Consider the following 27,067-nt stretch of genomic DNA (forward strand, 5'->3'; position numbering starts at 1 on the left):
TATCTAGTCGGGAGTGGTGCTGACTGAAAACAGATGATTTGGAGCGATTCGCGCGCCATATGTTGGTCATTCTAAGGACTTATTGAACTACCCTCGTAGATTTCATTTCAATCTCAAATAAGAAAAAGTAAAGTTTTGTGGCCATCTTGGTCTCTTACATTTTTCAATGCCTGCAACTTTTATTTATACAAATGCTATTTCCTTGAAATTCAAATGCTTGCAATTTGAAAAAGCAATTTTTTTAAATACCCTGAAAATGTTTAAATCTTTTGAAATCCCTTTAAATTATTAAAATCTATTACAAATTACTTTGAATCTTTTAAGATACCTTAAAATATTTTTAGTTTCTTGAAACTTTTTGAAATGCTCGAAAATTTTTTGTAATTGTTTTAAATACCCTACATTTTTATTAATCCTGTTCAATAACTTGAAATCTATTAAAAATACCTTAAAATATTTTAAAATCTCTTGACATATTTAAAAACTTTGGAAGATTTCTTGGAATTTGTAAAAATGCTCTTTTATATCCTTTGAATTGTTTCTAAATCCTTTGAAATTTGTTTAAAACCTCGAAAATATCTGGGAAGTTTTAAAAATTCTCTAAAATCTTCGAAATTCTTTAAAATCTCAAAAAGTATTTAAATCAACTAAAAATTCCTTGGAATCTTTTAAAACACCCTAAACTTTTTGAAAACCATTCAAACTTTTTAAAGCATTTGAAAAGTTCTTAGAATTTTTATAAATACCCTATATATTTTTAAACCCTTTGTAATTAGTTCAAATTATTAAAATCTATTTAAAATACCTTAGGATATTTCAGAATCCCTTTGTAATTTTGCAAACTACCTTAAAATCTTTAAAATCATTTAGAATATCTAAATTATTGTCTATTCCAAATACTGGGAAATTCCCTAAATTTTTTTAAGCTTTAAAAATTCCTTGAAAGCTCTAGAGATGCCCTTAAAACTTGAGCAGATTTTCGATAACCTTGAAATTATTTGAATCTCTTAAAAATTATTTGGAATCTTTTTAATTGCCCTGAAATATTTCAATTCTCCTGAAACTTTTTAAAGCTCGCGACAATTTCTTGAAATTTTTCAAAACATCCTACAAATTTTCTAATCCTTCGGAATCCCTTTAAATTATTAAAATAAATTCAAAATTTCTTAGAATCTTAAAAAAAAATTAATTCCTTGAAAAATTATAAATCCTTTGAAATCCCTTCAAATTCTGAAAATCAATTGACAATTCCTTGCAACATTTTTAAATACCCTAAAATATTTCAAATTCTTCGAAGCCCCTGAAAATGTTTAAAGTTCTTAAAACTTTCTTTGAATCTGTTTAAATCTCTTGAAATTTTTTATAATACTCTAAAATATTTAATTCTTTGAAAATTTGTAAAGCATTTGAAAATTTCTTGGATTTAAAAAAAATACCCAAAAATCTTTAATATCCTTTAAATTTATTGAAACCTATTAAAAATGTATTATTTGTGAATTTTTTTCATGTTCTGATTGCGTTGCGTAAAATTATTCATAAGAAGCAGCTTTCATTTCAATCTCAAATAAAAGAAAGTACAGCTTTATGGCCAACTGGCCATCCTGTTCTCTTAAATTTGTCAAAGCCTGCAACTTTTATTTATGCAAATTCTATTTCCTCGAAATTCAAATGCTTGCAATTTGAGAAAGCAACGGCCACTATACTTTCTTCTCATTAAATCCAAAGCATTTGATTCTTTGTTCCCTGACATTTACGAGGAGAAATAACTCCTCTAATAGAATCACTGAATCACTAAATCACTTGAATAATGAATAAATCATTATGCTTTCAGGAGTCGTTCGAGCATGGATGGAGAGGAGATTTCAGGAAGAAGAAACGAGGGATGAAAGATGGCAACGCTTTCCGGAGAAACAGGTGCGGAGGCACCAGGAATGGCGACAGGTGCCAATGCAGGAATAATTCCGAGACGTGTCAATCTCGAATTTCCACCTCCACCTTCCTATCCACCTCCTCAGAACAATCACCATTTGCATAATATCCAGATCCATAATATCCATCATCAACTCCATGATATCCACGAACTCCAGGAAGTCCAAGAGAGCCACGACGTCCACAGTCAGAATGAAAATTGTTCCAATTTGTCGGAGGACTTTTCCAACAATTCGATGATGTCCACTCTGCCAAGTTCCTCTCGACTTCGACCTTTTCAGGAATATTCCTACGCGTATTATGAACCCAACACCAGTGGAATTTCTAATCCATATCCAATGAGTCTGCAGCAGCAGCGGATTTATCAGCAATCTCAGAATCATTATCAGCAAAATCCGTATCTTCTGCGACAAATGGATCCGACCAAGAGGCACACTTATGTCACGAGATACGGCACTGAGGAGAATATCTACGAGGAAATTTCGGATCTTGGGTAGGTTTTTAGTCAGTGAATGATTTTCATTAATTAGTTAAAGATTTTTAATTTTTAAGCGTACATTTAACCGTTAGAAGGCATACTAGGTATAAAACACCCAGCGACTTATTTGCGCTTTAACAAAACGTAGCAAATTCAAGAAAATGAAACATGGCGCCAGATTAACAAATTACAATGAGAACCTATTTTTCTATGTATTTCATTTTTAATTGATATGAAGCTTTTATTTTTTAGAATAAATATCTTATTTGTAACGAACACTATAAGACTAATTTTATTTTTAAAGCGCCGTATCTCGGAAGTATACAAGTAAAATTTTAAGTAAAAATAAAAAAAAAATGATGAATTTTAGAGTGAAAGAAGTCATTTTTTATTTACTTTTTTCCCCCAAAAAGGATTTTTTTAACTACTTTAAATATTAAAAACTGTTATGAAACCTTTTTCTCCTTAAACTAGATAGATTAAACACCATTCATTTATTTTCTTGTAAAAAACTATCCAATAGCGTCGGCACAGCACACGTTTGAATACCCTTGGGTATCTAACACCCAGTATGCTCTTTATGTAATTTTACGGATATTTGCCCTTTAAGGGTTACAAATTCATGTATTTTGTTGAAAAATTGTCTTTTGGTAGATAATTAATCATCTTATTTGAAAATTCAACTATCATTCCAGTTAAGGAATCTTAATTTTATTTGATTATTTATTTTAGTTAAAATGGATCTTTTTCATTTAAAATTTAACTCTTCCAGGTGAAGATTTATCATTTTAGTTTAACATTCATCACTTTGGTCAGAAATTCCACGATTCCAACGATCGTTTTAGTTTGAAATGTAACTCATCTCGTTGAAGATTTGTCATTTTATTGAAAAATTCATCACTTTAATTAAAAATGTAACGCTTTTGTTGAAAATTCCCCTTTTCGGGGCTGAAAATTCAACTGTTATTCCAGTTAAGGAATCTTCATTTTAGTTGTTGAACTACTTTAGTTAAAGTGGATCTTTCTTATTTAAAATTTAACTCTTCCAGGTGAAGATTGATCATTTTAGTTAAAAATTCATCACTGGTCGAAAATTCCACGATTCCAACGATCTTTTTGGTTTAAAATTTAACTCTTCTAGTTACATATTCAACTATTTTATAAAAAGTTCGTTATTTTGTGTTAAAAGTTAATTTTTTAAACTGACAATTCAACTGTTCGGTCAAAAAATTAACGATTCCAATTAAAAATTCATTATTTGAGGTAAAAAGAGATCTTTTTTATTTACAACAAAACTCTTCCAGTTGAAGATTTATCCTTTTATTTGAAAATTCAACTATTTATGTACTTAACCCTTAAAGGGCATATTGGGTTTATAATACCCAGCGACTTATTTGCTCCAGATTGACAAATGACATGAAAAACTCTTTTTCTACGTCATTTCTACACATAATTTTGATTTTTATCATTTTTATACTCAATTTGAGATCAATAAAATCTTCTAATTTCGCAAAGTACGGTATTTCATTTTTCATTGAATTAAAGCTTTTATTTTTTAGAATAAATACCTTCCTTGGAACGAAAACTATAAGACGAATTTTATTTTTTAAGCGCTGTATCTCGGAAGTATCCAGGTATAATTTTAAGTAAAAAATCAAAAACTTAAAAAGTTATGAAGTTTAGAGTGAAAGAAGTCATTTTTTATTTATTTTTTCCCCAAAAAAGATTTTTTTAACTACTTTAAATTTCAAAAACTGTTATGAAACCTTTTTCTCCTTAAACTAGATATATTAAACACCATTAATTGATTTTCTTGTAAAAAACTATCCAATACCGTCTGCACAGCGCACATTTGAATACCCTTGGGTGGTAAACACCCAGTATGCGCTTTATGTAAAATTACGGAAGTGTGCCCTTTAAGGCTTAAATTTAAAGACTTTTAAAATGCCGTTTTCAGGACTTTAACAATTAAAAATTATAAGTGTTTAGAATCGAAGATTTTTTATTAAGAAAAAAATTTTAGTTGATCAACATTAAATATAAATTAATTAATTATTTTTTAAATGGAATTGTACTTTTATATTTAAAAAGTAAATAATAATTGATTTTACAAGACGATTCAAAATCAGTAATTATAAATTAAATATTTTTAACTAAACAAAAAAATAAACTTTAAACGTTACAATTTAAATTGTTCTATTTTAAAAAACTTAATAATTTAAATAAAGTCTCTACGTGTACCAACAAAATCTGGCAATTCGTCCCAAAATTTCGATGCAAACAGTTCTTGGCCTAATTTGAAACCAAATATGGTTTGGCAGATTTTTTTATTTTGAAAAATTATGTTCTAGAAAATATTTAAAATTATTTAGAAAGATTTACAAAGTTATCAAAAATTAATGGGGAAGATTTGATGTATTTTTTTTTATTTTGCAGGATATTAAAAACAATGTGTAGGAAAAATTCGAATCATTTTAAAAGATGTTTATATGTTCTGAAAAAGGTAATTTAAAATTCGAAAAAATGTAAAACCACATGTGTTTCAAGATTTTTAAATAAAATTTTGAGCATTTTAAGAGGTCTTAAACTATTTACAATAAAAATAATTTAACATTTAACTTAAGAATTGTTCAGTTTCTTAAAAAAATTCTCTTGAACCCCTTGGAATTTCTGAGTATTCAGTTAATGTTTGACTTGCTGACATTTTTATTTTAGACGTAATAAATATTTTAATTGATAATAAGCTAATTATCACATTAGCAAAGACAAAAATTGCTACGAAATTATTGTAGTTTTAGGTTGCGAAAACAAAAATAAGAATGCATGTCATGTTTTTCTTTATTTTTCGGTGATCAATTTTATTTACCGAGAATAAAAAGAATAAAAAGCTTCAAACGCGCGTAAAAGAAATGAAAATAAAAAAAATTATTATATATATAAATATATTAATTATTATAAAATAATTGGTTGAAAATTGAACTCTTTTGTTGAAAAATCTTCTTTTCGTGTTAAAAATTCAAGTATCTGCATAGAAAAAACCAATTTTTAAACTTGTCTCTTTAATATAAAAATTCATCTATTTTTTTTAGAAATCACATCATTTTTGGTTAAATATTGCACTTTTTTATGTAATCTTCGTCTTTTTGATGTAAAAATGTATTTCCTTTATAATAAAAATTGTATCTTGAGCTGTTTTGGTGGAGAATTTTACAATTTTGTTGACATTTTTTTTTCTATTTAAAAAGGAATTGTTTTAAATAAGCATTTACTCGCCTTTTTCTGTATGAAAATAGTCTTTGTTGAAAGTTAATATTTTTATTTAAAAATTAATTTCTTCCCACAAAAATATAACTATATTCTAGAAAATTTGTTCTTTTTTGGTAGAATATTAATCTTCTTACATGAAAATTCAATATGCTTTACTTAAAATTTATTTTTGTTGAAAATTTAACGATTTTCTTGATTTTTTTCTCTCAAAAATTGAGTTTTAAACTTAAAATCTAACTGCTTAATTTACGGTTGAATTTTTTTTAATTTATCTTTTTGGTTAAAAACCCGTGAATTTTATTAAAAAGTTTTGTTTTTTTCGTAAAAGATCATTCTTGTTAGTGGAATCTCCATATAATTATTTATATTCAACTACTTGGTTGAAAATTATACTATTTTCTTAAATTGAAAATCAACATTTTGATTGAAAATTCATATTTTCGTATATTTTTAAAAAGATTTAAAAAGACATCCAGAATTGTGGAAAAGACAATCTAAAACCTTTTAAAGTATTTCTTTTAATATTGCAGGTTTTTATTAAAAATTGTAGAAAAAATCGTTTCATTATAAGTGATATATAGAAGTTTTGAAAGAATTTCAAAAATTATATGTAACTTAAAAATATAAAAGAGAATTCTTTAATGAAATTTCGATTTTTTAAGATTTCGACAAGAAAATTTAAAGATTGTTAAACATCTGGAAAGGTATTAAAAGAATAAAAAGTGATTAAGATTCATAGAAAAATAAAACATAATTCTTTATTTAAAGTTTAATTTTAAGCGAATATTCAAAAAGCTTTTTAAGATTGTCAAAAAATAATGTTGATGATTTTGAAGCATTTTTTTAATTCTAGTGGATTTATTTTAAGTTTTAGGGAGATTTTGAATCTTTTTAAAAGATATTTAAAAATGTTAAAATATTTTTTTTTCTAATTTTTTCTTTTAATGTATCATTTATGTATTTTCTATAAATAAATTTAATTTCTTGTATTATTATTAATTAACTTAATTAACATCGATTTCGCAAAGATTTCAAAAGATTTATAGGATTTCAAAGATTTCAAAAAACTTTAAGCACACCAGATTTCAATGAGGTCAAAAGATTTAAAGGATTTGAAAAAAGGCCTGTATACCAGATTAAAAAAATTTCGAGAAGTTCCAGGATTTAAAAAATTTCAAAAATTTTCATTATCTTATTTTTTATTTATTATAAATATCCATATTTATTTATACATATATAATAATATGATATTTATTAGTATTGTATTATTATTTATATATTATTAATTAGTTTAATTAGGATTGATTTCTCAAAGATTTCATAACAATTTAATAAAAAAATTCAAAAGAATACAATAATTCCAAAGATTTAAAAAAAGATTATAGTGCACCAGATTTTAAATATTTCAACAGATTTACAGGATTTCAAAGATTTGAAAAAGATACAGTACACCTGATTTCAAAGATTTCAACAGATTTAAGGGATTTTAAAGATTTAAAAAAAAGAATAAAATACACGAGATTTCTATAGTTTGAAACATTTCGAAGGTTAAACGGATTTCACTAAGATTTCAAATAATTCGATGATTTCAACGAATAAAAAAGGTTTCAAAAAGACAGATTTAATGAAAATGTCACAAATATTTCAAAAGATTGGAGAAAGATTTCAAGCATTTCAAAAGATTTCAAAGATTTTTAAAAAGCGATACCTGATGTCTAAGATTTCAAAATTTTTTTACACAGATTAAAAATATTTTTATGATTTCAAATAATTACAAAATAATTACAAATAATTTCAAAGATTCAAAGGATTTCTAAGATTTTAAAACATGTCAAAGATTGGAAACGATTTCAAAAGGTTGCAAAATATTTAATTATTAATTCATTAATAATTTCGCACATTTGCAACAAATTTAAACTTTCAAACGATTCAAAGATTTGAAAAAATGTTTACCTGATTTTTAAGGTTTCAAAAGATTTCGTACAGATTAAAAATATTTGTATCATTTTAAGCGAATACAAAATATTTCAGAAAGGTTTTACAAGAATTTCAAAAACATTTAAAAACTTTAAAGATTTTAAGTATTTAAAAGGTTTGAAAATTTCGAAATATTTCACTATTTCAAATAATTCAATGATTCTAACGAATAAAGAGATTTCACAAAGATTTCAAGGGCTACAAAAATTTAAAAAAAAACGTGTGCACTAGATTTAAAAGTTTTAAAACAAATTTCCCAAAGATTTTAAACAATTTTAAAACTTTTTAGGAGATATCAAAAGATTTCAATTATTTCAAAACATTGCGAAGATTACAAAAATTTAAAACATTTTCGAGAAGATTTCAAAAGATTTAACAAAGATTTCCAATATTCGAGTGATTTGAAACAATTATAAAAGATTTCACGAGTATTTCGATGAATTCATAAGAATTTCAATAGATCTCAAGAATTTTAAAGATTTTTGGATGAATTTTTAGAAGATTTCAAAATATTTAACAAAGATTTTACATATTCCAGTGATTTTAAACGATCACAAAAAATTTCAGAAAGATTTTACAAATATTTCAAATATTCCAGTGATTTCAAACAAATACAAGACTTCAGAAAGATTTCGCAAATGTTTCGAAGAATTCATAAGGATTTCAAAAGATTTCAAAGATATTAAGCGATTTCAAAAGGTTTCAACACAGAAGATTTCAATGATTTCAATGATTCAATGATTTCAAACGGACACGAAAGCTTCGCAAACAAAGATTAATTTTTCATAAAGTAGTTCTACTTTCAAATAATTATTTGAATTTTGAACAAAAAAAGGTTTTTCAGCACTATTCACGATTAGCGAAAATCTTGAAAATTTATGCAATTTCGCCATATTACATAATTTTATAAAAATTAAAGAACATAATTCTTTTTAAGCCTTCTTCTGCAATTTTGTTGCGACATTTTTTTTCATTAAAGTTTATGTTGTTTTAAAAAATTGACTTTCAAATTCGAGTAAGTTGAAGCGATAGAAATTTTGAAACGATTCAAAAATAATTCAAAAATAATTCAAAATTGTAAAGATTTTAAAACAATTTAGTTAGGTTTTACGAAAATGAAAAAATTTAAGTTCCTGGGAAAAATAAAATAAAATTATTTCAAAAAATTAACTTCAAGAGATTATTTTAAAATATTTCAAAACATTACAAAAGATTTCAAAATTATTCAAAGAGGAATCTAAAAGATTTTAAAGGCAATTTTTTTTTAATTTAGCAGAATTAAAAAAAAAAACAGAAAAAATTCGATAGTTTTTAAATATTATACGGCTTAGTTTAGATGTTTAGAAGGTCTAAAAATATTAGACAAAAATAAATTTTCTTAATATTCCCGTGGAAATTTTAAATGGTTTTTCTATTTTTAAAACTGAACTCAATTTAAAAAAAGGGGTTTAAACATATCAAACTATTTCCTAAAATTTCGAAGAAGAATGTAGAAGATCTTATAGCAAAATGTTTCAATTCGGTACAATTAAAAAATTTGTAAAATAGAGTAAATTTAAGAAATATTTATTCGAAATGAAAAGTTTCAGATTACAAATTATAGGCAAATTTTAACATTTTGAATTTTTTTTTTAAATATTGAGAAAAATTCAAGTCAGTTAAAACTATTTTTAGAAATTTAAGATGTTTTGAATAGATAAGAAATATTCAAAAACTTGGAAACATTTCCGAAAATTGATCAAATCTTTCGTAATTTTTTCCGAACTTCTAAAAGTCCTAAACCTCGTTTAAAAACTCTTGCATTTTTCTTAATATTTTTCTAAGAATCTTGTAAAAATTACATTAATATAAATTAAAAAACAAACTGATAATATGTATTTTTTTGTTCTTAATCCCCTGACTTTAATTTCAACCCGAATTAAAGTGTTCAAAAACTTTTAATAAATGAATCGTTATTTGAAATTTGTATGTTTAATTATTTTGTATTCTTGGTATTTAAAAAGTTTTAAATTAATGAATTTAAATTAGTTCTAACATTAGCTAACTACAGTTGACCACAAAAATATTATAAAAGCATTAGGGTCATATAAAAGTATTGTTTTATTTATTTATAGACAATACTTCATCTTAAAAAAGGTGACAATAATTTGATGGGATTTTAAAGATTTTAGAGTATTTTTAAAACTTTTAGGCATTTTATAGATTTTTTAATATAAAAAGTATTTTAGGGAATTTTAAAAGCTTCCAAGCAATTATTAATTAATTTCATCAATTTGAAGGGATTTAAAAACTTTTGAGATATTTTAAGATAAAGAATTTTTGAAGATATGTTTTATAAGATTGCCAGGATTTCTGTAAATATCATCATAGAATTTCACAGGATTTTATCATATTTTAGTGGATTTTAAAGAATTTATTCACGAGAAGTGAGGAATTTGTAGAACATTAACCTTTTGTTTAAAATTTATATTTTGTTGCTGATAAGTCAACTAAAACTTTCTTTAGATGTAAACTATTTTTTTTCTGAAAATTTGTCTTTGTGATGTAAAATTTCATCTTTTTCAGTATAAATATTACTTCTTTCTTGGAAAAAATATACAACTGTTTTGTTTCAAATTAAACTATTTCTTAGAAAATTTACTTTTTGTTAAAAATTCCTATTTTTGTGCTGAAAATTCAATTGAAATCTTTTTCGATAAAAATGCAACTCTTTTTTTTTAATTTGTCTTTTTTTTTAATAATTCACCTGTCTTAGTAAAATTTTCATTTTCCTTTGACAGAAATGCAACTATTTGGTTGAAAATTTGACAGCATATTAAAATCTCATGCTTTTTGGTTAAAAATTCGAATATTTGGCAAAAAAATAACTTATTGTTTACAATTCTTATTTGGCTGTTGGAAAATGAACTGGAATCATCTTTGGAAAGATTTTTTTTAATTCATATGTTTTAGGAGAAATTTAATCTTTCTTCAATAAAAATGCAACTGTTCAATTGAAAATTAAATCTCTTTTTTGAATGTTTGTCTTTTTGATTTTAAAATTCTGTTTTTGAAAGTCATACTTTTTTGTTGAAAATTCTGCTGATTTGTTAAAAATTATAATATTTCGTAGAAAATTCAATTTTTGTTTCAATTTAAATTTTGGTATTGAAAAGGGGAATGAAATTTTTGCTGGATGAACATTCAACTCACTTTTTTTTAATTCATCTGTTTTAAATGAAGTTTCATTTTCCTTTGATAAAAATGCAACTGTTTGGTTGAAAATTAAACTATTTTTTTAAAAAGTGTAAGAAGTAGTTGGAAATTCTATTTTGTTGAAAATTTAACTGTTTCATAGAAAGTTTACTTTTTGCCAAAAGTTTATATTTTGGTTTTGAACAATGATCTGAAATCTTTGCAAGATGAAAGTTTAACTTTTAAAAAAATGTGTCTTTTTTTATTGAAAATTCATCCTTTTTAGTACGAATTTCATCTTTCTTGGATAAAAATACAACTATTTGGTAGAGTATTCAAATATTTTGTTAAAAATTGATTCTTTTCGTTTGAAAAAGAATCTTCTTTATGAATTAAAAATTCAATTTTTTCGTAGAAAATTATTTTTTGTTAATAAAATTCATAATTTCATCTTTAAAAGTCAATTGGAATCTTTTTCGTAAGAAAATTCAAATATTAATAATAAAAATTTATCTGTTTCAAGATAAATTGAAACTTTTTTGCATAAAAATGCAACTATTTGGTAGATATTTAAACAACTCTGTTAAAAAGAGGCATCCTTTTTGGTTAAAACTCGCATTTTTGGATTAAAAATTCAATTTTTGTCTTGAAAAGTCAACTGAAATCTCTTTTACCTAAAAATTAAACTATTTTTTTCCAAATTTATCTCGTTTATTAAAAAATTCATCTCTTTGGTTTAAAGTTGAACTATTTGGTAAAAAATAATCTTTTTAATTGATAATTTAACTACTTGGGTAAAAGTTAAACTATATTAAAAATTATTTATTTATTGAAGGCTTATGTTTGAAGTTGTTAATTTTTTAGTAAGAAAAAAATCATAATTTCCTTGGTTTGAAATTTGATATTTGTTGGGTAAAAATAAATCAGTTTCTTGGAAAATTAATTTTTTCTTAAAAGTCATATTTTGGTTGGAAAATTCGATTTTTGTGGAGAAAATTCTTCTTTTGTCTTGAAGTTTTAACAATTTAGATAAACTTTTATTTATTTCTTGTCACTTTTTATGTGAAATGTAAACTATGACACTTTTTTATTTGGGATTTATCCGTTAAGTTCCAAATTCAACTATTGTGTTTAAAATTAAATTATTTCGATGAAAATTCAAGTTTTTTGTTTACAAAAAGTCATCTTTTATAGTAGAAGACATTTTGATTTTAAAATAAATTGATAAATTTGAAAAATTAAAATTTTTATCTCAAGGAAAATGAAAAATTAGTCAAGGAATAATCAGAGAATTTTGAAAATGGAGTTCTCGGAAACTAAAAATTATGTACAGTAAAAAGGGGAAGGGGAAAAAAATATTTTGTTACGGTTTGTTACAGATTATATTAACAATAATATACACTTTTCGCTTAATTTATTATTTAATTTTAAATTATAATATATAAATAATTCATTAAGAATAAAATTTGATATTTTGTTATGAATTTATCAATATTAATATTATTTATTATAAGAATTATTGTTGGATCAATATACATTTCTATAAAAAAAAATGTGTGAAAATGAACAGAGTTTTTATTCTAAAGAAAGGGTAATTAGCGCGCGCGTACAATGTTTTAGTATAAAATATATTTTTTGTTTAATTCGTTAAGGTTTTCCTTAAAGTTTGATCTATTTTTTAAACAGAAGACAATGTTCTCGATCTATACGAGGGTCCCGTCAATCCCTCGTCGCCGAAGAAGTCCGAAGAGTGCAATCTCGACATCGTCGAGTCCTCGGGGAATTAAATCTCAGCATGGAAGCAATGTTAATGCCAAAGATGATCGAGGGTGCTGAAATTAATTCCGAAAACCAAAAGGACACTTCGACGGAAGAATTGTTGGGAAATATGAGTCCAACTGATCAACTTCTTTCGCCAGTTGCTTGCGATATGGATTCTGGATTCAGTGGAAGCTCCAGTGCCAGTTATAGGTTTATTTATTTCCTTCTTTCTTTACTCAATCCCAAAAATTCTGAATTCAAATAGAAAAGAGACAAGTTTATATTCGTTTTTTTTTTTAATTTTTTTTTTCAATCAAGAATCAAAATGCCGAGATTTAGTATAATTTTTATTTTATTTTCGAAGATCTGGACTTGGATCTTTGAGAAGGGGAGTTGTGAATCAAAGAAACAATCACGAGGCGAATCAGAGGAAAACAAAAGCTGCGATGATCTGGAAAAAAGGCTGGAAGAAACTTCAGGCGTTGGGGAGCAACTTGGAGAAGCAAAAGAACGGTGAGTTTTTTATTTTTTAATGGTTCAAATTAATTGAATGCAGGGTTTCTAGAATTTTTTTGAGGACTTGCCTACATTCTTTTAAATTGTGATATAAAATTATATAATAATGCTTTCTTATTCATTTGTAAAAATAGTTTTGCACTCGAATTAATGAATTTAACTATATTTAGTTGAAAATTTATGATTTTTTTTTTGTTGGAAATTAATTTTTTAACTGAAAATTTAAATTGTATATTTTATGTTTATTACTGATATTTTTTTAGTCAGAAATTCTTCCTTTTTTGGTAGAAAATAAATCTTCTTGGTTGAAACTTCATTTTTGAGATTGAAACTTCAACTATTCCAATTGACTATTTACCATTTAAGTGAAAATTCATCACTTTTTTTGAAAATTAAATTTTTTAATTAAAAATTCATTTTTTACGTGAAAATTTAATTATTCCATTTTTGTATAAAAAATAAAAGAGTTGAAAATTTATCTTTTTCTTTTAAATTCTACTTTTTGGTTCAAAATTTATGTATTTTGTTGAAAATCGATTTTTTAGTTCAAAATTGAACTAATCCACTTGAAGATTCATCATTCACGTAAACATTCATCAGTTTGGTTGGAAATTCAACTATTTGATGATAAATATATGTATTTTGTTTTACAAAATTTTACTTTTTTGGTAAATAATTAATCTTCTTGGTTGAAGATTCATCTTCTGGGCAGAAAATTAATCTTTTGGTGAAAAAATCAACAACCCAAGTTACAGATTCGTCATTTTAGACGAAAATTAATATTTTTTGTGTTAAGTTCAATTGTTCCAATTGGCTACTTATTATTTTAGTTGAAAGTTCGTCACTTTTAGTTGAAAAATTAACTATTTTGTTGAAAATGTTTTTTTTTCAGTTGAAAATTAATTTTTTTAACTGAAAAATAACTGTTCCATTTTCAGAAGAACATTCAAATTTTTTGTTGGAAATCGATCTTTTTTAGTGAAACATTCAACTATTTGATTGAAAATTCCTCTATTCTAGTTAAATTCCTTATTTTAGGTAAAAATTAATATTTCTGTTTTAAAATTCAACTATTACAGTTAAAAATTGTAATTTTAGTTGAAAATTCGTCTGTTTTTTATTTGAAAATTAATTTTTATAACTGAAAATTCAACTACTCTGTTTTTGTTAAAAATTTATCTCTGGCTAAAAATTCAAGTAATCCAGTTAAGGGTTCATAATTTTGGTTGAAAATCCCTCTTTTGATTAAAAATTAAACTATTCCAATTAAATATTCATAATTTTAGTTGAAATTTCATCACTTTTAATTGAAATTGAACTATTTTTTTGAAAATTCGTTTTTTTTTTTTTTTTTGTTAAAAACTCTACCAGTTGAATTCCTAATTAAAAGGTAAAAGTTAATCTTTCTGATTTAAAATTAAACTATTGCAAATAAATATTGATAATTTTAGTGGCATTTCATTATTTTTGATTGAAATTTAACTATTTTGTTGAAAATTCGTTTTTTCGGTTAAAAATTAATTTTTTTAACAGAAAATTGAACTATTTCATTTTTGAAAGAACATTCAACTTTTTGGTAGAAAATCAAAAATTAACAATTTTAGCAGCAAATTCGTCTTTTTTTAGTTGAAAAATAATTTTTATAACTGATAATTTAATACCTCTATTTTTTTTAAATATATCTCTTGCGTAAAAAATAAAAAAAAGCAGTTGAAGATTCATAATTTTGGTTGAAAATTCCTCTTTTGATTTAAAATTAAACTATTCCGATTAAATTTTATAATTTTAGTTGAAAATCATAACTTTTAATTGAAATTGAAATATTTTGTTGAAAATTCGATTTTTTCAGTCAAAATTTTATTTTTTTTTTACATAAAATTTTAATATTTCATTCTTGGATGAGCATTCATCTTTTTGGTATAAATTCGATCATTTTTAGTAAAAATTTCAAATATTCGGTTGGGAAAATCAAGTATTCCAGATAAATTCTTCCTTATAGTCAAAAATTGAATTAATTTGTTAAAAATTCGATTTTTTTGTTCAAAATTAATTTTTTAAACCGAAAACTTAACTATTCCATTTTTGGATGAAAAATCAACTATTTAATTGAAAAATTGATCTATTTTATTTAAAAATTCATCTTTTTGGTTCAAAAATCTACTATTTCTTTTAGCGATTCATATTTTTTTTTAAATAATCTTTTTAGTTTAATTTCAAAACTTTCATTGAAAATTTAACTATTTTATTGACAATTCATTTTTTTTTGGCAATTAATTTTTAGAACTTAAAATTTGTCTGATCAATTTTTAAATAAATATTTAATTTATTTGGTTCAAAATTGATTTTCTTCACTCAAAAATGCAAGTATTTGATTAATAATAATTCATGTATTTTTGTGAAAAGTCAACTTTTTTAGTAGATATCTAATTAATTTTCTTGGTTGAAGATTGATATTCTTGGTGAAAAATTCATATTTTAGGTTTGAAATTGATCTTTTTGGTTTATAATTAAATTATTTCAGTTGGCGATTTATCATTTAATTCTAAAGTATATCACATTTTGTTAAAAATATAACTATTTTGTGAAAAATTTCCTTTTTTATATAGAAAAATAATTTTTTATCTGAAAATTCAACTATTTCGTTGTTAGATGAAAGTGGATATTTTTAAATTGAAAATACAGTTGTTTGATTAAAAATTCATGTATTTTGTTAGAAAAAAATGTCGGTTGAAAATTTATTTATTTTTTTTATTGAAAATGTAACCATTTATTTATTGGGTGAACATTTAATTTTTTGTTAGTTTGTCCATTTAATTTCCTCATTTTTGTTAAAAATTTTTTTTTTGTAAATACAATATTTCCTGTAATATTTCTACTTGAAATGTTAGGAATTTGAAGCGTTTTAAATTTAATTCAATATAAAAATGTGTTTAAATTAATATTCAGAATCATGCACTTTAGGAACAAATGTAAGAAATGATTATGTTTTGAAAAGTATTTATTGACCTAATTATTCATTATTGATAATATATTCAAGAATACATTTACCATATTAATTGAATTCCTAGAAACTTTTACCGAAATTTTATAGTTGCATATTCTGAGTCAATTGTTTTATAAAATGCGAAGTAATGTGAAAAATTATACAAGAAAAAAAAAGAAATCTTGCAATTGTCAGAGAAATAGAAATTTGTCTGGCTTTTGAAAGAGTTTTAATGTAAATTTTTGAAAATTCTGATACTTTGAAATTGATAATTTTTTTTTTTAATTGATCAAGAAATTAATTAATTTATTTAAAGTTAGGCTTAGGGCTTAGTGCGATCCTAGGAAGATGGAAGTTTTGGTTTGTAAGAAAGGCTTCTTGTCGAGGCTTTTGTTTCCCTTGAGCGATAATGTTGAAATGCGAGTGTGACATTGATCCTCTCTTGTCTGGCTTCCTTTTAAAGTTTTAACCTCGGTTTTAACGATGGCATTTCCAGCCTCATTTCCTTTTTATTTCCCTCTTCGTAGTTGACCGATAAAGGGGGAGTTAAGTATTCAAAGATTCAATGCTCAACGACCGATAACCTCAGACTCAGATGTCAGAAGCGTCCCTGGTCCAAGATCAAGCAACGACCGAGATAATGGAGAAATCCAACAAAGCAGTGTCAGATCCGATAGTCTTGTCTGTTTTTTTTATTTATTTTTTTTATTGTGTCTTTCTTACTCTTCTTAGAATTAGAAATCAGAAGGGTTTAGTTATTTAGGAAATAGTATTGGTCTTTTTAGTTTAAAATTTAACTCTTCCAGGTGAAGATTTTATCATTTTAGTTAAAAATTCACCACTTTAGTTAAAAATTTAACGCTTTTGTTGAAAATTGACCTTTTTTGGGTTGAAAATTCAACTATTATTTTAGTTAAGGAATCGCCATTTTAGTTGTTTAACTATTTTAGTTAAAAATTCAACCATTTTGTGGAAAGTTAGTTATTTTTAGTTGAAAAAATCTTCTCGTTGAAGATTTGTCATTTTATTTGAAAATTCAACTATTTACTTAAAGATTCACGTATTTTGTTGAAAATTTGTCTTTTGGTAGATATTTAATTATCTTGGTTAAAAATTCAACCATTATTCCAGTTAAGGAATTTTAATTTAATTTAATTATTTATTTTAGTTAAAAATGGACGTTTTCTATTTCAAATTTAACTCTTCCAGGTGAAGGTTTATCATTTTAGTTAAAAATTCATCACTTTGGTTGAAAATTCAACGATTTTAACGATCTTTTAGTAAAAAAATCTGTTAGTCGAAAATTCAAACATTTTGTGAAAAGTTAGTTATTTTTTGTTGAAAATTAATTTTTTTAAATGAAAGTTCAACTATTTGGTAGGAAAATGTAACGATTCTAATTCAAGATTCATTATTTTAGTTAAAAATAGATATTTTTGTTTGAAATCTAACATTTCTCATTGAAGATTTCTCATTTTATTAAAAAATTTAATGATTTTGTTGAAAAGTAATTATTTTTTGGTTGAAAATTCAACTATTATTCCAGTTAAGGAATCTACATTTTAGTTGTTTAATTATTTTAGTTAAAAATGGATCTTTTTTATTTTAAATTTTACTCTTCCAGTTGAAGATTTATCATTTTAGTGAAAAATTCCAGGATTCCAACGATCTTGTTCGTTTAAAATTTAACGCTTCTAGTTAAAAATAAAACCATTTTGTGGAAAGTTAGTTATTTTTGGTTAAAAAATATTTTTTAAAACTGAAAATTCAACTATTTAGTAGGAAAATTGAACGATTCTAATTAAAGATTCATTATTTTAGTTAAAAATCAATATTTTGGTTTGAACTCTTCTCGTTGAAGATTTGTCATTTTATTTTAAAATACATCACTTTAGTTAAAAATTTAACGCTTTTGTTGAAAATTCACCTTTTTGGTTGAAAATTTAACTATTATTCCAGTTGAGGAATCTTCATTTTAGTCGCTTAACTATTTTAGTTAAAAAGGATATTTTTTATTTAAAATTAAACTCTTTCAGGTCAATATTTATCATTTTAGTTGATAATTTATCACTTTGGTTGAAAATTCAACGATTCAACTATTTTATAAAAAGTTCGTTATTTTGTGTTGAAAATTTAGTTTTTAAACTGAGAATTCAAGTATTTGCTAGGAAAATTTAACGATTCCAATTAAAGATTAATTATTTTAGGTAAAAATAGATATTTTTTTATTTCAAATTTAACTCTTCCAGTTGAAGATTTATAATATTATTTGAAAATTCAACTATTTATGTACTTAACCCTTAAAGGGCATACTGGGTGTTTATCAGCCAGCGACTTATTTGCGCTTTAACAATTTTTTTGATTAAAATAAAAACCTTCTTTGAAACGAACACTATAATTCTAATTTTATTTTTGAGGCACCGTATCTCGGAAGTATTGAAGTAAAATTTTTAGTAAAAATATCAAAAACTTAGAAAGTTATGAATTTTAGAGTGAAAGAAGTCATTTTTTAATTTTTTTTAAAAAAAGTATTTTTTTAACTAGTTTAAATTTCAAAACTGTTATGAAACTTTTTTCTTCTTAACCAATATAGATTAAACATCATTGTCTTTTGGTAAATAATTAATCATCTTGGTTGAAAATTCAACTATTATTTCAGTTAAGGAATCTTAATTTTATTTGATTAATTATTTTAGTTAAAAATTGATCTTTTTTATTTAAAATGTAACTCCTCCAGTTGAAGATTTATCATTTTAGTTAAATATTCTTCACTTGGGTTGAAATCTGAACTATTTTGTCATAAGTTCTTTTTTTGTTGTTGAAAATTAATCGTTTTAACTGAAAATTCAGCTATCGTTTTAGTTAAAAGTTCCTCACTTTCGTGGAAAATTTATCTATCTCTTCTAGTTGAATATTTATCATTTTATTGAAAAATTCATCACCTTGGTTGAAAATTTAACTGTATCATTCAAAATTCGTTTTTCTTTTTAAATTAATTTGTATTACATAAAATTGGCCGCTTTTGGATGAAAATTTACCTTTTCTAGTTAAAAATTTAACTATTTTCAGTTGAAGATTTATCATTTTAGTTGAAAAGTCTTTAACAAAAATGTAACTATTTCGTAGACAATTCGTTTTTTTTTATTTAATTTTTTTAACTGGAAATGTGACTATTGCTTTTGTCTTTTTTGTTAAATATTCAACTATTGAGTTAAAGATTTATTTATTGTGTCTTTTTGGTAGATAATTAATCATATTTTTGGTTAAAAAATCAACTAGTCCTGTTAAAGATTCATAATTCATTATTTGAATAATCACTTTTTTGTTGAAAATTCGTATGTTTTCGAATGGAACCTTTTTTGAAACTGAAAATTAAACTATTCCTTTTTTCGATGAAATTTCAACTATGAATTTGGGTGAACATTTGATTTTTTTTTAGTTAAAAATTCAACAGTTTCGTTGAAAATTCATCTATGAACTTTTTAGTTGAAAGTTCATCTCTTTATTTCAAAATGTAACTATTTTGTTTAGAACTCGTTTTTTTTAGGTTTGAAGTTAATTTTTTTAACTGAAAATTTTAAGATTCCATTTTTGGATGAAAATTTAACTATGTGGTCAAAAATTGATCTCTTTTAGTTGAAAATTCAATTATTTAGTTAAACATTCATGTATTTTGTTGAAAATTGGTCTTTTTGCGTAGATAATTAAACATGTTGGTTAAAAATTATTACTTTTGGTTGAAAATTTAAGTATTTTGTTAAACGTTCTTTTTTTTTAAATTAATTTTTTTTATTCAAGTATTTGATTGAAAATTGACCTTTTTTAGCTGAAAATTTAACTATTTGCTTAAAAATGAATGCATTAGTTATTGTGTCTTTCTTACTCCTCTTAGATTTAGAAATAAAATTCAAACTGGTTTAATTATTTATGAAATAATGAAGAGTTTTTGTTAATAATTTAGAAGCTTTTACTTTTTTTTTTTTAATATTACTTTATAATTTGGAAATAATTCATGATTTTCACTTTTGAGAAAAACTTCTATTATTATTTAAAGCATGTAAAAAGACTCATGAATGTTCAAATCTTAAAATTTTCGAAGATAAATAGTTTAAAAATTACAAGTTATCGGAATAAGCTTGACAGGATCGAAATTCGAATTAAAAAGCCTAAATGGATAAAGCCCACGAAATCGTAAAACTTTGAAATTTTTGAAAATCTATATTTTACAACTTTCAAAGCTACCAAAAGAAATAAAAATGTTTGAAACCCATCAAATATAAAATATACTGAATTGTTTGGAGAATATTCAAAACAAAAAATATTAATTGTCAATTTGAAATGAATAAGATATTAATTCAACCATACTGTAAGATTTTCGAATTTAAAAATGACTGCAGAATGAGAAAATTTAAATTCAAAACCTGAAGCCTTCAAATTTTGCAAAAGTCCAAATCTGAAAGTATTTTAGTTTTAAAAAGCACAACTCATACAATTTTTTAAATTATTATATTAATTAAATCATATTTAAATAATCTAAATAATTATAATTTTATTGTTTGAATTATTTCTTTGTAAAATACTGAATATTAAGTAAACTCAATAATATCGATTTTTAAAGCAAAATAATGAAAAAATCTTCTATTTTGAAACAAAATCCAAGCGCTAAATTTTAAAGCCCGTGTTTACGGACGAACGTTCGGCTGGGCAGACAGATGGACGGACAGGAGGGAGCCATCGCCAAAACCTGATTTTCGGCTTCAACGGGTCGGTCTCAAAACATGGAGATCGGTTGAAAAACTTAGATGTCAAATTTCTGGCAATTCTAATACTTTCTCAAACTACTTGTTAGCACAATTCTTTTTTTAAATTTATAATAACAATAATTTAACTTTAAACATTAAACATATATTTTATAGTTCGGATATTTTATGATTTGACGATTTTCTGCCGGGAATTTGATTATTCAGCAATTTTTAAATTTGATAATGTTCTAAACTATTGGGCATTTTATTATTCGGGAAATTAAAAAAAAATTTGTTATGCTTTTTTAGTTCGAGTATTTAAAATTTAGATTTGACCTTAATAAAAATGAGAGAATACATACAATAATAATAAAAATATGTAATTAGAGGGATGGAGAACAAGAGGAAAGAAATTTGATTGATTTGACGATTTTCAGAAAGCGCTTTTACTTGCTTTTGCAATCGTACAAAGTCCCGATGCTGTATGTATTTCAATTAGATTTCCAGCAGCTTCGTCTGCTCTCTGAATCTTGTATGTGTTTGGATTTTTATTGTCTGTATTATATCCTTGGCTGAGTTGCTTCTTTCCAAGTACCGACAATTAACTCGACTGATGAACGACTCGTTTGTATTCTATACATGCAATTCACTCATACATTCTTCAAAAGGCGCGCATTGTTATTACGTCATTATTTTCTAACAAGTCTCGGAGAGTATACTAAAAATGTCAATATTCTGCACTCGTGAGCGAAAAAGAAAAACGGAATCCGGTTAAATGATAAACAATAAGTAGTAAATAATAAATAATAATAATAATAATAACTAATACAAAAACTCAAATATTCGAATTGAGGGGTCTTAAAATTATTATTATTTTTTTAAATCTAAGAATTTAAGTTATTTTATTATGTTGTTAAAAATTCAACAATTGTGTTAAGAAGTCATTTTTTTCACGTTAAAAATCACAACGGTTTGTTTAAAAATTAATATTTTTTGGTTGAGGATTCAACTGTTTTGTTGGAAAACTTTTTTCTTTGTTCAAAATTGAACTATTTCGTTGAAAATAATTTTTTTTTAAATTTATCTTCTTCAGTTGAAAAATGAACTATTTAACTTATAATTCTTAAATTTTGTTTAAAATTTATCTTGTGTGCTCAGATATTATTATTCTTAGAGACTAATTCATTTTTTTTTTGTTGAAATACATTTTTATATGTAACTATTATATTGAAAATTCTTTTTAAAATTCATATATTTGATTAAAAATGAATATTTTTTGGAAGAAAATTCATCTTCGTTGTAGTAAATCGATGTATATCGATTATATCGATGCATATCGGTTGTAAACTTATTTCTTTAATTGAATAATTACTAATACTTCAACTATTCAATTTTTTTTTCGTGCTTACTAAAATTATTGGTTGAAAATTTAATTCATTTTTTACTGAAAATTGAGCTATTCTATTTTGAGTACAAAATTTGTCCGTTTTAGGTGAAAATTCATGTATTTGCTTGAAAATTTGTCTTTTTTCACAGAAAATTAATCTTTTGGTGTAAAAATTTAATTAGTTGGTAAAAAGTGAATTTTTTTTAGTTGAAGATTCATCTATTTTGGTAGAAATTACATTTTATTTAGTTAGAAATTACAACGGTTTAGTTGAAAATTATCCTGTTTTGTTTAAAGATTCAACTTTTTTTTTAAAGTCGTCTTTTCTGGTTGAATTCCTCTGTTTTTGCTTTAAAATGAAAATATTTTTTGGCTGAAATATCAACGATTACATTTTTTTTATGAGAATTTATCTTTTCTGGTTAAAAATTCAAATATATAGTAGAAAGTGGAACTACTTTCGTAAAATTTAATTTTTTTTTTGAAAATTCCTATATTTCGCTGAAAATTCGTATTTTGTGCTGGAATGTTAATCTTATTTGTGGGTAACTCTTTTTTTTTTTTTGTTGAAAATGTAACGATTACATTAAAATTTCTTTAAAAATTAAAATATTTGACTGAAAACTCATGTATTTGGTTTAAAAAAATTTATTATTTTCTAGAAAGTTCATCTTCTTGGTTTACTTCTTTAGCCAAAAATATAACTATTCTTTTTTTTTAAGATCAAAATTTATCCGTTTTAGACGAAAATTCAAATATTCTATTTCTGGTTGAAATTTTACCTTTTTTTTTTATTTGAAAATTTATATATTTTGTTGAAAATTTTTCTTTTTTTGTAGAAAAAAATCTTCGTTCACCAGTTTGGTTCAAGATTAAACTATTTAGCTTGAAAACTACTTATTTGCTTGAAAATGTGTCTTCTTCAGTTAAAAAGTTCATATTTTCGGGTTTAAAACTCAACTATTTTTTTCTTTGTTCACTGATGAAACTTTTTTTAATTGAATATTTAACTCTTGCTGAAAAATATTATTATTTTTATTTAATTCAACTGTTTTTTATTAAAAATATACATATTTTTTAATATAAATATCAACTGATAAATATTTTGTGGAGAATTCCTTTTTTTCCGAGAATTCCTCGGATCATCATCCAAAATTTAAGAAATTAAAATTAAACCAAAATCCAAATTAAAAATCCCATTTAACGTCCAATAATCAAATTGATGCAAAATCCTGTTAAATAAAACAAGAATCCATGGATCATCATCCATCACTTTGGTTGAAAATTGAACTATTTTGTTGCAATTTTCATTTTGCTTCGTTGAAGGTTAATTGTTCAAACTAAAAATTTAAGTATTCCATTTTTTATTCAAAATTTATGTTTTTGTTTTGAAATCGATAAGTGTTTTAAATGGATTTAAAAACAAACTTTTTGTTATTATTAACATTATTGATTTTCTTACTTAGGTATAAGCATATTTTTATACCCAAAAGGAAATTTTTAGAACGGTCAGAGAAAATGAAAAATTGGTCAGGGAAAATTCAGGGAAAGTGAGGGAATTTCGAAATTGGGATTTTGTGGCAACGCTGGTCCTCGAAATTTTATGGGCCCTTGAGTAAATTCCCAACCATTTGAGAATCTGTCCTTTTACTTGATAAGCCGAACACTCGGAAAAGGCAGTAAATTAGCCTTTTTACTCTGGTCTGCAGATAGGAGAGACTTTTCTCTCTCGTGGACTTTACAGCTTTGTAAGCTTCACTTGAAAATTTACGACAAATTTTACGGTAATCTAAAGTCCAAATAGTAAATAGACATTTTCTCCAAAGAATAAGAAAGTACAGGTGCAGATAAATATTCCTCCATTCTTGGAACAGTTTGTCCTGTACAGTAAAATTATAATAAATTAATTATTAATTTAAATGGAAGAATTTAAAAGGATTCGAATTTTTTTAATGAAAATTCCAAAACCTATGAAGTTATGAATTGAAAAACGATCTATTTGTTAAAGATTTTAAGTTGAAGGTATTTCAATTATAAGAGATCGACCATTTTTAAGACATTTAAATTTTAAGTACTGTTTTTGTAAATCTATTTGTTACTGAAAGATTTATTTTTGATTTAGAAGGAAAAATTTTTCTTCTGGGTTGATTTTTAGAGTTCAGGGCCCAAGTCGTAAAATTTACGACCCTGGCAAGCATCGCTATGCATCCACGTAGTAACGTAGACGTAGTTCTTACCCATAGACCCCTTCCCTTCAACCCCGCAAACTTTTATACCTCCCATAAGAAGGTTGCTTCACAAGGATTTCAAATATAATCTTTTTCTTTTAACTTATGTGATACAATTTATCAGATTTTTGTAATTTTTTAAAATTCAGTCCCGGATTTCAAATTCTCTGGTTAGAGATTATATATGTAGTTTTGCTTTTATTTTGGATTTAGATAATGGGATTATTTGAAAATTGAAGATTATTTAAGAACTGTAATTTTAACAACTTTTATTTTAAATTTTCGATAAATTCGAATGGCTTAAAAATTACAACTTTCCGAAGATCAATGACTTTTAAAATTGACTGAAATTGACTTTTGGGCAAATTATAATTTTAATTTTGAAGGACAGGAACTTATGAGACAACTGAAAAATCCCGAAAAATAAAATACCCGGCATAGTAATATTGCCGAATAATATTTCAAAAAAATCCCAAATTATGAAATTCCCGAATTGAAAAATTTTCGAATAATAAAATTACTATTATTATTTATTTAATATTTTTTCTTTCAATTATTCTTGTTTTAAAAACATTAAAAATATATTTTCAATAAAATATTCGATTATTGTAATTTTGAGGAATAAATCATGATAAACAAAAATTTGTTAACTTTTTAATTTCAAGGAAATTCGGTGATGTTATGAACTGTTCGGGATTTTTCGGATTCGACCATTTTATTATTCGATAATTTTGCCATTCAGGAATTTTACAGTGACGGCAATTTTTCAGTCGTCCCATAATATTACCGAATATTATAGATCCCAAACAATAAAATACGTAAATAGAAAACTGCAGAATTAGAAAATGCCTGAACTAGAAAATTCCAGAATTTAAACAAATAATTTTTTTTTTAAATTATTTATTTAATATTTTTCAATTATTGCCATTTTTAATTCAAAAAATAATGTTCGAAACTTTAAACATTTAAAATACTTGATTATTGTAAAATTCGGTGATTTCATTATTATGAACTGTTCGGGACTTCGAATTCGATAATTTTGCAATTCGAAAACTTTACAAAGCCGGAAATTTTTCGGTGGTCCCATAATATTACCGAACTTGATCATTCCCAAATAATAAAGTACCCGAATAGAAAATTGTGGAATTGTAACAAACCCAAAGTAGAAAAATCCAAAATGATAAAATCCCCGAAGACGAATTTCCGAAAAGTAAAGATTTTTCACTAAAAAAATAAATAAAAGTTTACCTAAATTACTGAACCTTCAAGCCAGAAATAAAATATGACTTTTCAATAAAAAATTAATTTTCCATGAAATTGAAACATGATTACCCAACAAAAATTAAATTTCAAACTAAAAAATTATATTTTTACCAAAGAAGACGAATTTTCAACTAAAAAAGATCAATCTTAAAAAAATGGAAAAGGTACATTTTCTGTTTAAAAAAAAAAAACATTAATTTTTAACCAAACAATTAAACTTTCAACCAAAGAGATGAATTTTCAACTAAAAGTATAAATCTTTAACAAAAAAGTCATTTCTTAACAAAATGATTCAACCAAATCTTTAAAAAAAATTAGTTGAATACTCAAGCAAAGAAGAATGATTTTAGTCAAAAAGTCGCATTTTTATTTTTTTTTAAATTGAAATTTCTTCTAGAAACAGATGAAGTTTTAAATCAAAAAGACGAATTTTTTTACCAAAAAGGATTATTTTTTTACAAAATTGTTGAATTCTCTATCAAATAGTTTCATTTTTATCAACAACAACAAAAAAGTTGAAATTTATCTTAAAGCAGAAGAATTTTTAATTACAAAAAAATTTTAGATTTTTATCCAAAAAAGATTCTAGCTGACTCTGCAAGGACAAAAATTGAATTTTTTAACAAAAAAATCAGGTCCTACGAAAAAAATTGAATTTTCAATCTAAAAAGACGAATTTTTTCAACCATAAAGTATGTATTTTTTACAAAAAAGTTGAATTCTCTACCAAGTAGTTCCATTTTTATCCCAAAAAAATTAAATTTTTTACTAAAACAGATGAATTTGTAATAAAAAATGACAAATTTCTTTTTCAAGTGGAACTTTATTCAGAAAAGATTTCAGTTCATTTTTCAACACCAAAACATAAATTTCAAACAAAAAGTAAATTTTCTACGAAATAGTCAAATAAGAAAATAGTATAATAGTTTAATTTTCAACTAAATAATCAAATTTATAACTAAAAAGCTAATCTTCAGAAAAAGTTGCGAATTTTGAAAATTCCAATCTTAAAATATTTTTTTTAAGTTTTTAACTAGCCCCATTTTCGGAATTTTATTCCTAAACTATTCAGATTCTAGATTCTTCAATTTAAAAAATAAATTGTTAAATTGTAAACGCTTTGAATTAGAAATGATAAAATTTCAACTCCTTTCTAATAAAATTGTCCGTTAAAAAAAAATTTTAATCTGAAATTTTTCAATTTGGAACGTTTTTAATTAGAAATAATACATTTTTAATTCCTTTTAATTTTAAATGATCGAATTTTGAAAATTCTATTCGGAAAATATTTCATTTTTAACGTTTTGAACTTGTTCTATTTTCGAAATTTTCTCATAATCTTAAATGATTGCAATTTGCGAT

The 27,067-nt window shown here is 24.2% G+C and overlaps 1 protein-coding gene across 1 annotated transcript in view; it reads left to right on the plus strand.

The window, feature by feature from the left end:
• Positions 1 to 27,067, plus strand: part of LOC117171618 (rho guanine nucleotide exchange factor 10-like) — a 107,160-nt gene that overhangs the window by 13,545 nt on the left and 66,548 nt on the right. The window contains exons 3-5 of the mRNA XM_033359095.1: positions 1,832 to 2,422; positions 12,512 to 12,796; positions 12,951 to 13,099. Coding sequence (XP_033214986.1) covers positions 1,890 to 2,422; positions 12,512 to 12,796; positions 12,951 to 13,099 — 967 coding nt within the window. The 5' untranslated portion in view covers positions 1,832 to 1,889. The remainder of the gene's footprint in view (positions 1 to 1,831; positions 2,423 to 12,511; positions 12,797 to 12,950; positions 13,100 to 27,067) is intronic.

This window comes from Belonocnema kinseyi, chromosome 1 (genome assembly GCF_010883055.1).
Source record: "Belonocnema kinseyi isolate 2016_QV_RU_SX_M_011 chromosome 1, B_treatae_v1, whole genome shotgun sequence".
NCBI lineage: Eukaryota > Metazoa > Arthropoda > Insecta > Hymenoptera > Cynipidae > Belonocnema > Belonocnema kinseyi.